The sequence below is a fragment of the Theropithecus gelada genome, chromosome 4 (genome assembly GCF_003255815.1).
Source record: "Theropithecus gelada isolate Dixy chromosome 4, Tgel_1.0, whole genome shotgun sequence".
NCBI lineage: Eukaryota > Metazoa > Chordata > Mammalia > Primates > Cercopithecidae > Theropithecus > Theropithecus gelada.
The window spans coordinates 56,571,014-56,586,217 of record NC_037671.1 but is presented as its reverse complement, the minus strand read 5'-3'; the positions used below and the strand labels follow the sequence as shown (position 1 = coordinate 56,586,217).

The 15,204-nt window shown below is 33.9% G+C and overlaps 1 protein-coding gene across 1 annotated transcript in view; it reads right to left on the bottom strand.

Annotated features, from left to right (window-relative positions):
• Window positions 1–1,871: 1,871 nt before the first annotated feature.
• TINAG (tubulointerstitial nephritis antigen) overlaps window positions 1,872–15,204 on the bottom strand; it is an 83,097-nt gene continuing 69,764 nt past the window's right edge. The window contains exons 10-11 of the mRNA XM_025383145.1: window positions 11,229–11,274; window positions 1,872–2,233 (exon numbers count right to left, since the gene is read on the bottom strand). Of these exons, the coding sequence (XP_025238930.1) occupies window positions 2,099–2,233; window positions 11,229–11,274 (181 nt within the window). The 3' untranslated portion in view covers window positions 1,872–2,098. The remainder of the gene's footprint in view (window positions 2,234–11,228; window positions 11,275–15,204) is intronic.

The window sequence follows — 15,204 nt, the reverse complement described above, 5'->3', positions numbered from 1 at the left end:
ACACTGTGTGCTTTCCTATGGGTCTTACTAATGTGGTATTTTCTTTTTCTTTTTTCTTTCCCTTTGGATTTAATTTCCTCACCATTTGGTGTCATTAGAAAGTCAGGACTTTTTGAAACAGCAGAACCTAAGCTCACAAACCACAAAGTCAAAAATTAATTCCAATATCTATCATCCATTTGTACAACAAAGGTGAAAGGACACCAACGTAATCCCATGTTTTTTATAGGCATGTTAGTCATCTGGCATTTTAGTGCATTAGAATTTATTACCTCAGCAGTCTTCAGCATTAAAAGCGTTTTAAAAGTATTTTAACATCCACTATAGACACTGTTGGTGCCCTGCCCACATTACCTCACCTGTACCATTTCAGTGGACATCAAACTACCAGAACCTGCCTTTCTTTGCTTGTGAGTTTTTTCTGATACTGGAACCTGTTATTCCCCCTCTTTTGCCAGACTAGAAAGAACAAGGAATCCATGGACCCCAGGAACAGTCCTCAACCAAAGAACACTTCTTTCCTCAGGTGTTACGGATCTGAAGAATGTAGAAAGAGTCCTCAGTGGGATAAGAACTAGGTCAATATACCCTTTACTGTCCACCATCACTAGCCCATATCATTCCTCACTGCCTTCTCAGTGTTCTCTCCATGGCCTAAACAAATTGTTCATGCTCAAAACTTTGTCTTATGGGCTGCTTCTAGAGGACCCCAAACAGAGAAAAAAACAAATTATTTCTCAACTCTTTGGGGAAATGTCAGCCAATCCCAACAAGGTGACTCACCCTCATGCATATTTTCTAGGGGAGAACCAAGTGACTAAATGCTGCTTCTGATAAAGCTACAGTGATTAATGAAGAAGTCAACAATTGCAACAACACTTCACCTTTCTGTGCTCCGTTCCCTCACATTTTCATCATGTCTAGCTTCTCTAATCAGGGTATCTTTGGACACAATAACAGAACAAATATTCCAATGATCAAAATTAAGATGATAGTGACCAGAAATTCAGGCCATGGAGAGCCCACCATTGTAATTATAATCAATTGTGTTCACTTACTGATCAGCTTTGCTTCTGCGTTTATTAGTTTTCCATTTGTCAGTGAGTTATTAAAAGATTATCTCCTTTCTCAACCATTGCTATGATGCTATTTTTGTTTCTCTGACTATACAGAACTAAAAATTACATGCAAATGAATGCCAATTTAGCTTACTTTTTAGAATTTCAAGCAGTGAACTGTGATAAAAGTGTATTTATGATAAAAGTGTATATACATTTTTTCTGAATCATGGCATCATGTTGCTGTTTTGGGGTGGTAAATCTTTTGTTATCTTTCCAAATACTGTTTTGCAGCTGATATTAATAGACTTTACATAAAATATTCCAACTTCCAAAAACAGGGCTGTGTGTATGTCAGAACTGTACTTCTATTGTTAGCCTCCAAGCTTTCCATTACTTAACATCTCCACCTCACAGGCCATTGCAGAGTACAGCAGAGAGTAGTTATTTCCTGTGGAGAGTTGCTTTTCATTTTGTGAATACGTTACAAGGTAGGTTTAGGCAAATGAGAGGAAACAAATGTTAAGTTATTGAGATAAACAACTTATAATCTATTTCCACTGCTTAAGCAAAACATAAGCAAGGCTTGAACTAAGAAAGTGTTATTTGGATGAAAAGAAAGTTATAAAGATGGCAAATTGCTGAAATTCTAATTTGCTTTTTGTTGTCTAAGATCCTCATTGATCAAAGAGAGAAACCACACCATTTCCACAAATGAGTGCTAAAAACTGTTAAGACAGATGCCATCACACTGTTTGTGAACAATTAAAGGCCAAAGGGACACCATCATGACAGAAAAATGAGGCAACCTGGGAACTTTAAAGGCACTTAGGCACTCTGCTGTCCTTTATTGGTGTTTTTTATGCTCAGTAATATGAAGGAAGCAGAAGCATAGACCGGGGGGGAAAATAAGAAAATAGATAGATTATGTTAACACGGTGAAGAGACAAAGATTCCATTGTCACCAAAAATGTCATATTGCTAAACTTCAATTTAGGGGGTTACTTAAAGGCATGGCCTTATGGAAATTTAATGATACGCTATGGTTCATCAGAACTTGTCATTTGGCCCCAAGCTGCGATAATCAACTTTTCAATGTCAGACTCATTTACTCCTCGAAGAATTCTGAAATAGCCATTCTCTCCCCATGACTTTCCCCAGGAATTGGCAGCAATCTGCAGAAAAGCAAACAAAAAATGTTGAGAAACATACTTAGGTATTAAAAAAAGAAAAAGCCATTGGAAACCCATTTGTAACTTTAAATGTCTTTGATTTATCATAGACTATAATTATCAAGAACCTACCTACTTTTAAATAAAGGTTGCATTATGTGTCAGTTACACTAATATGCAAGCACGTTGGCAATAGCCAGAATTGCTATGACTCTTCTGAGTTTCCCAGAGTACTAAGGTAACATATGCATGAGCTTTTGAAATGCCACATCAGAAGATGTCATGCAAGCTGCAGTTATAGAGTGTCTACTATGTGAACAACAGCCTGTGCTAGGTGCTGGAAGACCAAAGACAAATAACACATTAACTTATGTTCAGAAAGTTTCTAATCTAATGAAGAATGACCAACATAAGGCAAGTGCTAAGATGGAAATAGGTACAGGGTATTTTTGAGGTCAGACAAAGGGCATCTCATTTACTTGGATGGTTCAGGGGAGACATTGTTGAAGCAGTGTCACATGGGATGCATATTAAAGCCTGAAAATAAATTCACCAGATATAAAAGGAGGAAGGGAGATTCAAGTAAAGGGAAACAGTAAAATCACAAACACCAAAGCATGAAATAGCATGAAGTAGTGAAATGAAGCAATAAAATTGTTATAATTAGATCATGAGACAGAAGCAGAATGGTAGGTTATGAGGCTGGAAGGGGAGGAAAGAACATCCATAATGAGACAATAATAGGAAAGATGATGACAAGCCATTGAGTTGATTCCAGCAGGAAAGAAAGGTGGGCAAATTCATGCTGTGATTAGATTATCCTATATGATATGAAGTGGATAGATTTAGGAGGGTAGAGACAAGAGGCAGAGTGACTAGCTAGTAGACTCCTGTAACAATTCAACTGGATAAGGGAAAATAAAATACTTGAGAAATCTTCAAAAAGTAAAATCAACAGGAATTAGATTTGTTTTTAAGTTCCTCTTTCTAAAATGCAGAATGGTTGGATGGTTGCAGTAAGTCCAAAATGACTCCTGGTTTAAAAGCTTGAATGAATAAGTGTGTGATGGAGCTAAAATATCAATGGAGTACATGGAAAATATCATGAAGGCCAAAGGACACACAGAAGGGAGTTAGTTCCACAACTAAATGCAGCAGAAAAGCCCAGTAAATTAGCAGCTTCATCTCAACAGCTCTCACATTCACTTCCCATTTACCTTACACTGGGACTAAGAAAATATTCTCAAGGCATAAGGTGTCGAATTGAGCTTTCACTGTTTTCTACAATGTAAGAGAGGGGCAGATTGACTCAGCATCAGAAATTGTCATGACATCAACCTTAAGAAATAGTCAATTTTTATCAGCATTTCTTTTTAAGATTTGGCTCTTTGCCTCCTTAATCAACCCTGACAGTTTAAAGGAGCACTCTCAAAACTATGTCTAAAATTATAAATTCAATTTATTATTTCAAAAATGAAATGGACTTTGAATAGCTGAGACAGAAACAGCATCAATGTGCGTGAGAGTTCTAGCACCAGTGAAATACACTAAATGCCAATTTTCATATTTTTTAGTCAGTTCATGTATCTATATCTATATATCAAATAAAATTAGTCACAACCTAACAAATGGCTAGGAATAGTAATATTTGCAAATTCTTGCAAATATGATATATAACACCATACCCATTCTCATTGGAATGTCTGAAGATTATTACTATCCAAAATTTCATAATTACATTCTTGGTAAATACGGGAAAGGTATATAAAGATTGTATAAGCAAATATGAATTTATGTGCTAATGAGAGCCAACCATAGGTTTGCATCTTCCTACTCTCATTTCTTCTATTTCAGCATTTATTTTGTTTGTTTCTTCCAAATGCCTACATTTGTTTGTATTTCATTATAAAGGAAATGATTGCAATGCAGGGAAGAAAATTTCTAAAGATTTAACTTTTTATCTTTTGTATTGACATACATGACACAGTCACATGTGTAAAGTGTATTAATCTTAAGTATACAATTTAGCAAATTTATACATGTGTTGACGAAATTTATGTTCATGTAGTCTCCACTTAGATTAAGATATTAACCATTTATAGCACCCCAGAAGGTCCACCATGTTGCCTTCCTGTCAACATCCATCCACCCTCCCCTCCCCATCAGCTTTTCCTATAATTGATCTTTACAACAATGGAATAATGCAAAATATATTGAGGTTGACTTTTTTAGCTCAAAATAATGTTTCTGGGATTCATCTATGTTTGGCATATGTAAGAAATTAATTCATCTTATTACTGTTTATTTTCATTGTGTGATTATACCACAGTTTATTCACTCTCCTGGTGATAAACATGATGAACATAAGTAGCTGCTCCATTTACACATGTATCAGTAGTGTAAGATTCTATTTATTCTAAATCTTCATCTATGCTGGATATTATCAATCCTTTTAATTTTAGCTCACTTAGTGTATATGAAGTGATATTTCATTGTGGTCTTAATTTGCATTTCCTTGATAATTAGTAACATTGACCACCTTTTCACATGGCTGTTCAGGTCATTTGGATATCCCCTTTTTCTAAGTTTCTGTTTAAGAGTTTTGTTTTATTGAGTTACCTTGGTCTTCCTATATATTTGTAAGAATGTCTATGTATTATATACGTGAGGACTTGTCAGATACCTTTCCAGATACATAGTTATAGATACATTTTTCTTTTTCTTATAATACTGTCTTTTAAATAGTTGTTCTTATTTTAATGTAGTCTGATAATTCATTCTTAAAAAGTTGATTTTGTGCCCGATTTAAGAGTTTTCTAATAGATATCACTGTCTTTTAAATAGTTGTTCTTATTTTAATGTAGTCTGATAATTTATTCTTAAAAAGTTGACTTTGTGCCCGATTTAAGAAAGCGTTTTCTAATGGATATCACAAAACGTATTTGTCTTTGTTTTCTTTGAGAAACTGTATTATTTTGCAATGACATTTAGGTCTCTGCTCCATCTCAAATTGTTTTTGTCTGTATTTAGTAACAAAGGGATCTAGGGTTTTTTTTTTTTTTTTTTTTTTCATATGTATATAAAGTTTCTGTGACCTATGCATTGGTAAACCATGGCTCCTGAACCAAATATGGCTCACGGAACCCCTTAAAAGCAGATTTAGAAGTCAGAAATTTTGTTTTCCCTAATGGTCTTGAAGATGTAAGGTACTCTGTTGAGAGAGGATCTGTAAAACTCCGTGTGAGGGAGCCACATGGATGGAATTTCAGGCATCGTCTAAGATCTGAGAATATCCTCAGTCAGCAAGAAAACGGGGACTTGGACCTACAACCAAAAAAACAAGTCTACCAACAACCACGTGAGCCTAGAAGAGGGTCGTAAGCTCCAGAAAGGAACACAACTCAGACAACACTTTGATGGCATCCTTGTGAGATCATGAGCAGAGGATCCAGCTGGGTTCGCTAGATTTCTGACCCACAGAAACACTGCGATAATAAATGTATGTTGTTTCAATCTGCTAAATCTGTGATAGTTTGTTACACATTAATAGAACAGTTAAGTGCTGAATTTTATCAATGCATTTTCTGCACCAATTAAGATATTCAAGCCGGGTTCGGTGGCTCACGTCTGTAATCCCAGCACTTTGGGAGGCAGAGGTGGGTGGATCACCGGAAGTCAGGAGTTTAAGACCAGCCTGGACAACATGGTGAAATCAGTCTCTACCAAAAATACAAAAATTAGCCAGGTGTGGTGGCAGGTGTCTGTATTCCCAGCCACTCGGGAGGCTGAGGTAGGGAGAACTGCTTGAACCCGGGAGGCAGAGGATGCAGTAAGCCGAGATCACGCCACTGCACTCCAGCCTGGGCAACAGAGGGAGCTCCGTCTAAAAAAAAAAAAAAAAAAAAAAAAAGGATATTCATGTGTTTTTTTCTCCTTAACTCTCATAATTTGATGAACTATATTGGTTGATTTTAGTACTTGAAACCAACCTTGCATTCCTAATGTAAGTTTCACTTATGGAGTGTTATCCCTTTTATATATTTCTTAATTGTAATATTTTGTTTGAAATTTTATGCTCATGAGAGATATTAGCCTATAATTTTTCTTTTTTGTCTCGTCTCAAACAAGTTTTGGTATTGGTGTTACCGCTTCATAAAATGAGTTTGGAAGTAACTGTTCCTTAATTCCTATTACCTGAAAGGATTTGTTGTAAAATTCGTTTCATTTATTCCTTAAATGTTTGGAAAAATTCACCAGTGAAGCCTTTTGAGCCTGAGTTCCTCTGTGAGAATAATTTAAATAGGTTCAATTATTTTTCAAATTGTTCCATAACTGTTTAGGATATTTTCATACTGTGTGGGTTTTTGATAAGTTTTGTTTTCTGATAAAATTATCAATTTCATCTATATTTTCAATTATAATGGTATAACTTTTTAATAATATCCTCTTATTACCTACTTAATATCTATTGAATCTGCAGCAACGTTCTCTTTTTTCATTTCTATGGTAATTTGTCTCTCCTCGTTTCTTTTTCGGTCTTCCTAGACATTTAATCTTTCTTTGCAAAGAATCAACTCTTTGTTTTGTTGATTTTCATATATTATGTCTGTTTTCTTTTACTTTTTTTTTTTTTTTTTTTGCTCTTCTGTTTATTATTTCTTTCATTTTATCTTTGGTTTAAATTTTTCAGCTTATTGAATTATTCTTTTCAACATTTTAAAAAATACGTGCATCAATTTCAACCTTTCTTCTTTTTCAATGCATGCATTTACTATTACATTCAGTGCCACTTTACCTAATAACAAAAGTTTCATCGTAGTATATTCTGTACAATTTCAATTATTTAAATTTATTGAATGTGCGCTATGGACCAGTATGTGGTCAATATTGGCAAATAATTTCATGTGTACTTAAAAAGAATGTATATTCATGAATATTTATATGTAATAATCTATGAATTTCAATGACATAAAGCTGGCTAATAGTTTTTTTCAATCTTTCATACCTTTACTTATTTTTAGCTGCTATTTCTATGAGATACTGAGACATGTTTAAATATTTGCCTACTTTTTTTCTGTAACTTTTGGTGTATGTTTTTTTGAAACTGTGTTATTTGAGCTTCTGTTTGTCTAAAAATGTCTTAATTTTGTATTTATTTTGAAGAAAAATGTCACCATGCATAAAATTCCATGTTGGCACGTTATCTTCATCATGATTATCAATATTATTATTTTATCCAGCACTTTAACAATGCCATTTTGTAGTCTTCTACTTTCCTTTTATATTGTTGTGGTTGAAATGCCAGCTGTCAGTCAGTGCTGCTTTTTTTGAGAGTAATGTGTCATTTTAAATAGTGCCTGTTTTTAAATTTATGTTTTTTTAATCTTCAGCTGTTTGATCATGAGATGTTTGAGTGTGATTTTCTTGCCATGTTTGCATTCATGAATTCAGGAACTCATTTTTTATTATAATTTCAGTTCTGGGATACATGTGCAGAATGTACAAGTTTGTTACATAGGTATACACGTGCCACGGTGGTTGGCTGCACCCATCAACTGTCATCTACATTAGGTATTTCTCCTAATGCTATCTCTCTCCTAGTCCCCCACCCCCGAACAGGCCTCAGTGTGTGATGTTCCCCTCCATGTGTCCATGTGTTCTCATTGTTCAACTCTCACTTATGAGTGAGAACATGTAGTGTTTGTTTTTCTGTTCCTGTGTTAGTTTGCTGAGAATTATGGTTTCCAGCTTCATTCATGTCCCTGCCAAGTACATAAACTCATTTTTTTTTAATGGCTGCATAGTATTCTATAGTACATATGTGCCACATTTTCTTTATCCAGTCTATCATTGATGAGCATATGGATTGGTTCCAAGTGTTCACTATTGTGGACAGTGCTGCAATAAACCTGTGTGTGCATGTGTCTTTATAGTGAAATGATTTATAATCCTTTGGGTGTATACCCAGTAATGAGATTGCTGGGTCAAATGTTATTTCTGATTCTAGATTCTTGAGGAATTGCCACATTCTTTCACAATGGTTGAACTAATTATAGATTGAAATTCTCCATCTAGATTTTTCTTAATTTTTTAAAATAATGGTTATTTTAAAGCCTGCATCTAAAGTATCATCTATTGCTTCTATTGATAATATTTTTCCCTTGGTTGCTGGTCACATCTTTGTGCTTCACTTGTCTCATTTAACTCAAACAAATCATAGCATGCCTATTACAAACCCAGTCCTCACTTTATGCCCAAACCTACCAAACACTCCTAGGCCAAAAAATTTTCTCCAGATTTAGCACTCTCATTTTTTTAAAAACAAAATTTTGGAAAAATCTTGATATTTTCTACTTATATAGTAGAATCTGTGGCTTGCTGCTATGTATTATATTTTACTTAGTAGTGAAAGACATCCAATATTTTTATTATAAAAATAGATTTATGTCATAGGACTATTTGTAAATACTTTGAAACATCCATATATAATTGTGAAGAAATAAAACTTTCCTAGATTTCTCAGTGCTCTTGAATAAAGTTTCTGCTTCCCTGACCCACAAAACATTGTATAATATAAAGATAGGGAATGTTTTCTTTCACTTCTCCTAAAAATATTCTACTCTTCTCATACCTTGAGAATTAGATATGTAGCCGTTCATTTAGTTTAATGATCTGATCTGAAGGGATAACAAAACTTCTCTTATCTCTTCTAGAGGTTCAAAGAGAGCAGAGACAAGGTCCTAAAGTAAGTTCTAAGGTGTCAGAAGTATGGGGATGTTATCTCCTTCGGTATTTACATCTCAAAAGATATGCAGCCCATCATCTGGAGACTTTATCTGCTGTTTATCTGGCCCTTGGAAAGATATGTTTATGTTCCTAAAGTTTATAGTGAGAACATAGGATCCTCTTCAACTCATCATAATGGAATGAAAGATTTTTCCTTCCTGTTGGGAAAGGAGGAATTTGCTTGTCTCTCTCCTGTAAACAAATGGAGAAAAATCTATTGTTCCTTGTCCCTCATTTATGAGATATAAACTGCTACCTGTGTAGACAAACTTTATTGACTCTTATCACATCACTGTAGGACTAAGGTGTGGGGGATGCATGCTGCTATATTACTCTGGTTGTCGATCTAGTTATGAGTATCTGTTAAGAACTCTTTACTTCTGACCCAGGTGTTATATCTCTAGCTACGTCTATATCTATAACTATATCTATATCATCTATATCTGTGGGATAATATCTCAGACCTTTCACAATTCTTTATAAAACGGTACAACAGTACTTAAATATTTCATATTTTAATTAAACCATTAGTATGTTTTATAAAAAATAAAATTATTTAATTACTTGATTAGTTTTTCCTGAATGCATAAAGTTATTCATTTGCTCATTCAATGAGTATTGTTTATATTCTCACTATGTACCAATCACAATACTTTACCCTTGACATACATTGGTAAATAAGTCAAATATGATCCTGACTCATGAGGAGAACACAGTTTAGTAGAGAAAAAGCTTCAATTAATGTGCAAAATATTATAAATTTTAGTCTGATTATTGTATTTCTACTGCTCACATTCAACAGTTTATCAAACAAATCATAGCAGAAAGAAATATTACCCCTAGCCCCATGAAATAAAATTTTCTTTGAAGATGTTTGATAAGTAGTAAATTCAGAATTGACAGTAAGTACAACAATGTACTTAAAAGGGATAGTGTGCATGTATGTGTTAAATATATGAAAATGAGTGAGTACATAATCATACTTAGTGAGTGTGTGTGTGTGTACACATGTACACTACCTAGAGGTATGGCTCTAGGGTGGGAATGATCAGGTTGAGGATGAAAGGGTCATAAAATGTTTTCCTCTGCACATTCGTTCATATTCACTCAGCAAATGGCCATCAAGTGCTATATGCTAAGAACTGTTGTGAGTTAAATACATTAATCAAAGAACTTGGTTTTGTCTCTAAATATTACATTGTTATGAGATTAAATAACTGTTCAAATTTATTTAATAAAAATCCTATGCAGCAACTTAATAATAGGTATTCAAATAATATATCCTAGTATATAACTTATTTATTTTAACTATTGGACATTAATGTTGATTGTTGGCTACTCATTATTTTATTTTAATGAGAAAAATTAATTTTTAAAAGCTCAGTTTAACTATAAAGAAGAACCCTTCTACTTAAAAGCATAATACCTCCATATATCAACAACACAAATATAAGGTATGAACACACAATTGGGTGATTGAATTCTGTGAGTGCCTTATGAAAAAATATACCAAGAGTCATTCTGATGAGTACAAGTTCTAGCACCTAGTGTTTTGTAAGCCAAAATATGCCCTCTAGTGTGTACATTTAAATTTAAATTCCATGGTAAGTATTACCATCTAGACTTTATTCTATCTGTATAAAAAGGTATATAATATTAGGACTTTGGACAATTGATCAACTTGTTGTAATAAACCGAATATTTGATATAATATGTTCCAATCTTCTTCAAATAGTTTCTTGCCTGAAACTTTCTGTTATTTTGAGACTGGATATTGGTTCTTTCTGAGTAAAGACACATGTGTATGTTATAATTGGCAAAAAGAAAAAAAAAAGCCTTAACCTATAGGATATATATACTAACATAACAAAAGCATCAAGTTCCTTGCCATATAAATATATATGAGGGAAGTTTAATCAATACTTTAAGTTTAATATAGAAGATAATAGAACAAAAAGTTACCCTGTTGATTCTCAACTTGGAGAAAAATAAACACTGATTTTTCTTTTACAATTTGAAATACTAGGAGTTGAGGAAAACTATAAATACAATATAAATGTTTATAATGAGTTTTGTGCTGGTGAAAACACTGATGTTATCAACAATATTACACAACTGAGGATGTGACTAAATAATACAAAGCAGGCAGAGGAACAGAAGATTCAAACATATTCACTTCAGAGCAGGAATTCAACTGGAAAGAGATACATACCCAAAATTTTTCTTTCCTCCCTTGTGCTCCTCTCAGTGTGCCCCATCTACAATTAATAACAATAATAAAGATTGGTATGGTTAAAATGTTTGGTTTGCTTCTTGAGAGAATGCAGATTATTGTCATTCCTACATCTTTTGTGTTTTCTCTCTGTCCCATCCTGTTTCACAATGGAAATATCACTATTGCCCTACAGAAATGTGCTTGTATAGTTTTCTTTTTTACCATAACATTATTTATGTGCACAGAACAGACTCATCTATATATAAATGGCTTGAAATCAAACTCATTGATCACAGGAGAGAAAGACTAAGGCAACTGGGGTACAAAATTTTTAAAATAACTTAAAAAATTCTTATCCTCAGACTTGGAATTAACTCAAATGCCCATCAATGATAGACTGGATAAAGAAAATGTGACACATATACACAATAGAATACTATGCAGCCATAAAAAAAGATGAGTTCATGTCCTTTGCAGGGACATGGATGAAGCTGGAAACCATCATTCTCAGCAAACTAACACAGGAACAGAAAACCAAACACTTCATGTTCTCAGTCATAAGTGAGAATTGAACAACGAGAACACATGGACACAGGGAAGGGACCATCACACGTCAGGGTCTGTTCAGGGTTGGGGGCTAGGGGAGGGATATCATTAGGAGAAATAACTAATGTAGATAACTGGTTGATGGGTGCAGCAAACCACCGTGGCATGTGTATACCTATGTAACAAACCTGCACGTTCTGCACATGTACCCCAGTACTTAAAGTATAATAACAAAAAAAGAAAAATTAAGATTAAATTTAAAAAATAAAAAAGAGGTACAACCATATTACAGAAGACATTAAAAGTCATAAAGTGATAAAAATACTTGTCCTCTTTATGTCTAGTCCCTTGAAACTCTACCAAACAATTCTACCACTCTACCTTAAATGGCATAAACTAAACATTTCTAGGACTACTGTTATAAACCATAATGGAAACACAGACAATTTTGTAGAAGATGGAGTTTATGTAAAAATATTTATATATACATATTATTTTATAAAGTGGCTTTGTGCCTAATGTAGAATTTTTGTAAACACATGTGTGTATGAATACAGAAGCTTATATTCCCACTACTGGTCCATTCTGAATATAACACTTAACAGCTCATAAAAGACCTAAACCTACATGATTTCATTTTTCTTCATGATTAAATCCAGAGAAGTAGGTATTATTAACCTGTTTCATTTACCGAGATAATGGAGACTTGTCCAATATCATACACTGGGAATTGTTGAGCCAAGACTCCAAGTCTCACATTCTTCTTAATACATTATATTGATTTTCTTTTACAGACATATAGGCCCCATTTGCAGTGTGTACTTACTTTCATGTAATTTGGTGAATTATGAGCGCATAATTAATTCTGCCTACATATTACCCCATTAACCTAAATCTAATATTCAAACTTCCAACAGCAGGGTTCCTTTAAGCTAAACTATGGTCTACCATTACAAAACAAACATACCTAGGAGAGATACAAATTTCCAACATGGTCAGTTTGCAGAAGGCTATTTTTAATAGGGTACAGAATAGAATGATGGCATCACAGTATGGAGGTATTGCCTAAAGATGACAAGTTTGTGGTAGGGCTCTTGTCACACACACACACACACACACACATACACACACGCAAATCATATAATCATATAATGTATTTGGATCCTTTGGCATGAGGGTGAGGGAAGAAAAAGTGATTTGGGGTGTGCAAAAACACTAAAGAATAATTTTGCTTTCTCCTGTTCCTGATAGAGACTAGGAGTGGTATTTGCACTGACTGCCATCTCATTTTATTCTCTGCTGCATACAAGGGTACAGTGCTCCAAATATTCTGGGTGGTTAACTATGTAAGTTGAAACTGGTTTAATTTCCAAAGACATTTTCCAGTTTTATAATTGCATTTATGTTCTTGTAACTTTTCTTTAAACAGCCATCACCACTGAAAAAACTTTACCATTCCTAAGTGCCCCAAAATATTCAAAGTCCATTACATTCTTCAAGTAGTAGATCACATCTGATATCTTCAAGCACTCATTTTCTACCCATTTATAAAAGCTGTCATAACAATTTCAGAAAGACTTTACCACTCAATCAAACTTCCTTGTGGGTGGTCTGGTTATCATTTATGTTAGCTATTCATGCAAAATACGAAATCCAAGACTAAATCAGAAGAATCTAAGGGATCATTTAACTCTAAGATTAGAGGCACAGGAGGGACCCAATATCTGAGATCCCACCAGGTATGGTGAGAAGGTAGAGACAGTCCTGCTTAAGCCACCGTGGAGCCTCCTACGAAAGAATTCCCAATCAAGAAGGAAGGATTCAGGCATGATAAGCTGGACTTAGTAACGAAGCCCTGAACAAAACAGACAAGTAGCAATTGAGTATAATTTGTTCTCTCTCCCTTGGGTCTGTCCAAGCTCAACTACTACACTGGACTCAGCTGAGGTTGGAGATGGGAAAGGGGCAAGTCAGGCTTGTCATTAAAACCTCAAAGAGCTATTTTATAAAAAGTTTGTATATTCTATAAAACATTTTAAGAATACTTAAAAAGAGGATAAAGCAAAGTGATAAAAGTTTCCTTCCTACTTTATAAGATCTTTCAGACTTCTTGAGTTCAGTGCGTTGAGGATGGTGCATGGGAAGAAGAAGAAATAGAAAAGTCATACAAAGGAGAAGAGGAACTTCAGAATGTAGTGTATACTTTTTATTATTTTAGTATTACTGAATAAATGAAAAGTGAAATAAAATCCCTTAATATGGAAACTTTCAAGAAGTAAGAACTATTATTTTTACTTTTGTTCAACTGCCATTATTTTTCATTATGTTTCTATATATTTTGTTACAATTTTCCAAACAATAATTTCACTGATGTAAAAGACAACAACAATCCTTGCAAATCTTTCAGCTCTTTAGAGTTGCTCTAACTTTCTTTTCAAGAAACGTGTTTATTATATGTAATTTTAAGATGCTCATTTAAAACACCAGTCATTCTAAACCCAGAGAGAATAGCAGCGTTCAGATTGTTATATGCTTTCTCAAAATGGGCAGCCAAACCAATTATCCAAGTCATTGACTAGAGGTGACAGAGGAAAAGGAAAGTAAGGCAACCGAGTCTAATAGTTTCAGAGACTAAGGTGCTGGTATAAAAAAAATTAACAAAAAGTGTTAACCTTTATGAAAAATTCAAATGAAAAGAAAATATTACACATGGAAAATACCATCACAGAAGCTATTGTGCAGTTAGTTCACCTATGTTACAGCCTCTGTGTCAAATGATGAGCAAAGTCCATTCATCACAGGATTTAACATTTGCACTGCAACCTTCAGCTATCTCTTCTCTCCTCTATCTTCTCTAGACAGTTTCTAAGATGTTAATCACATATTTCATAGAGTGGTAATAATGGGATCTTGTAAAAAAAAAAAAAAGGTTTGTGGGTTGTTCCCCAATGATATTATAGCAAATTCCTATGCTTAAAATCTTTATTTAAACTAAAATAAACGTTAACTAGTGCAAAACAAGAAGGCTACTCATTTTATTCACTTACAGGAAAGAGTTCCCATCTTCTCGAGGGCATTTTTTTGGTAATATATGTATGTTCCTAAATTGTGGTACTATTCCTTTGCTTGCTATTATACCAACAGGTTGAAAATTCTAGAAATATGCATATATTTTCACAAATGTTCTCTTATAAGTCAGTGGCTGTCTCTGAGGATATGAGGATCTTCATTATATTCATATTTGCTCTAAATATAACTATATGTACTCTTATTTCCTTTTACGTTTACCTCTTCATTTGAAGATTATTTACAAACATTTGTTTAGACAGACCAGAACCTTACTTTACTGAGGTTATTTATTTATTTATTTATTTATTTATTTATTTATTTTTGAGACACAGTCTCACTCTGTTGCCCAGGCTGGAGT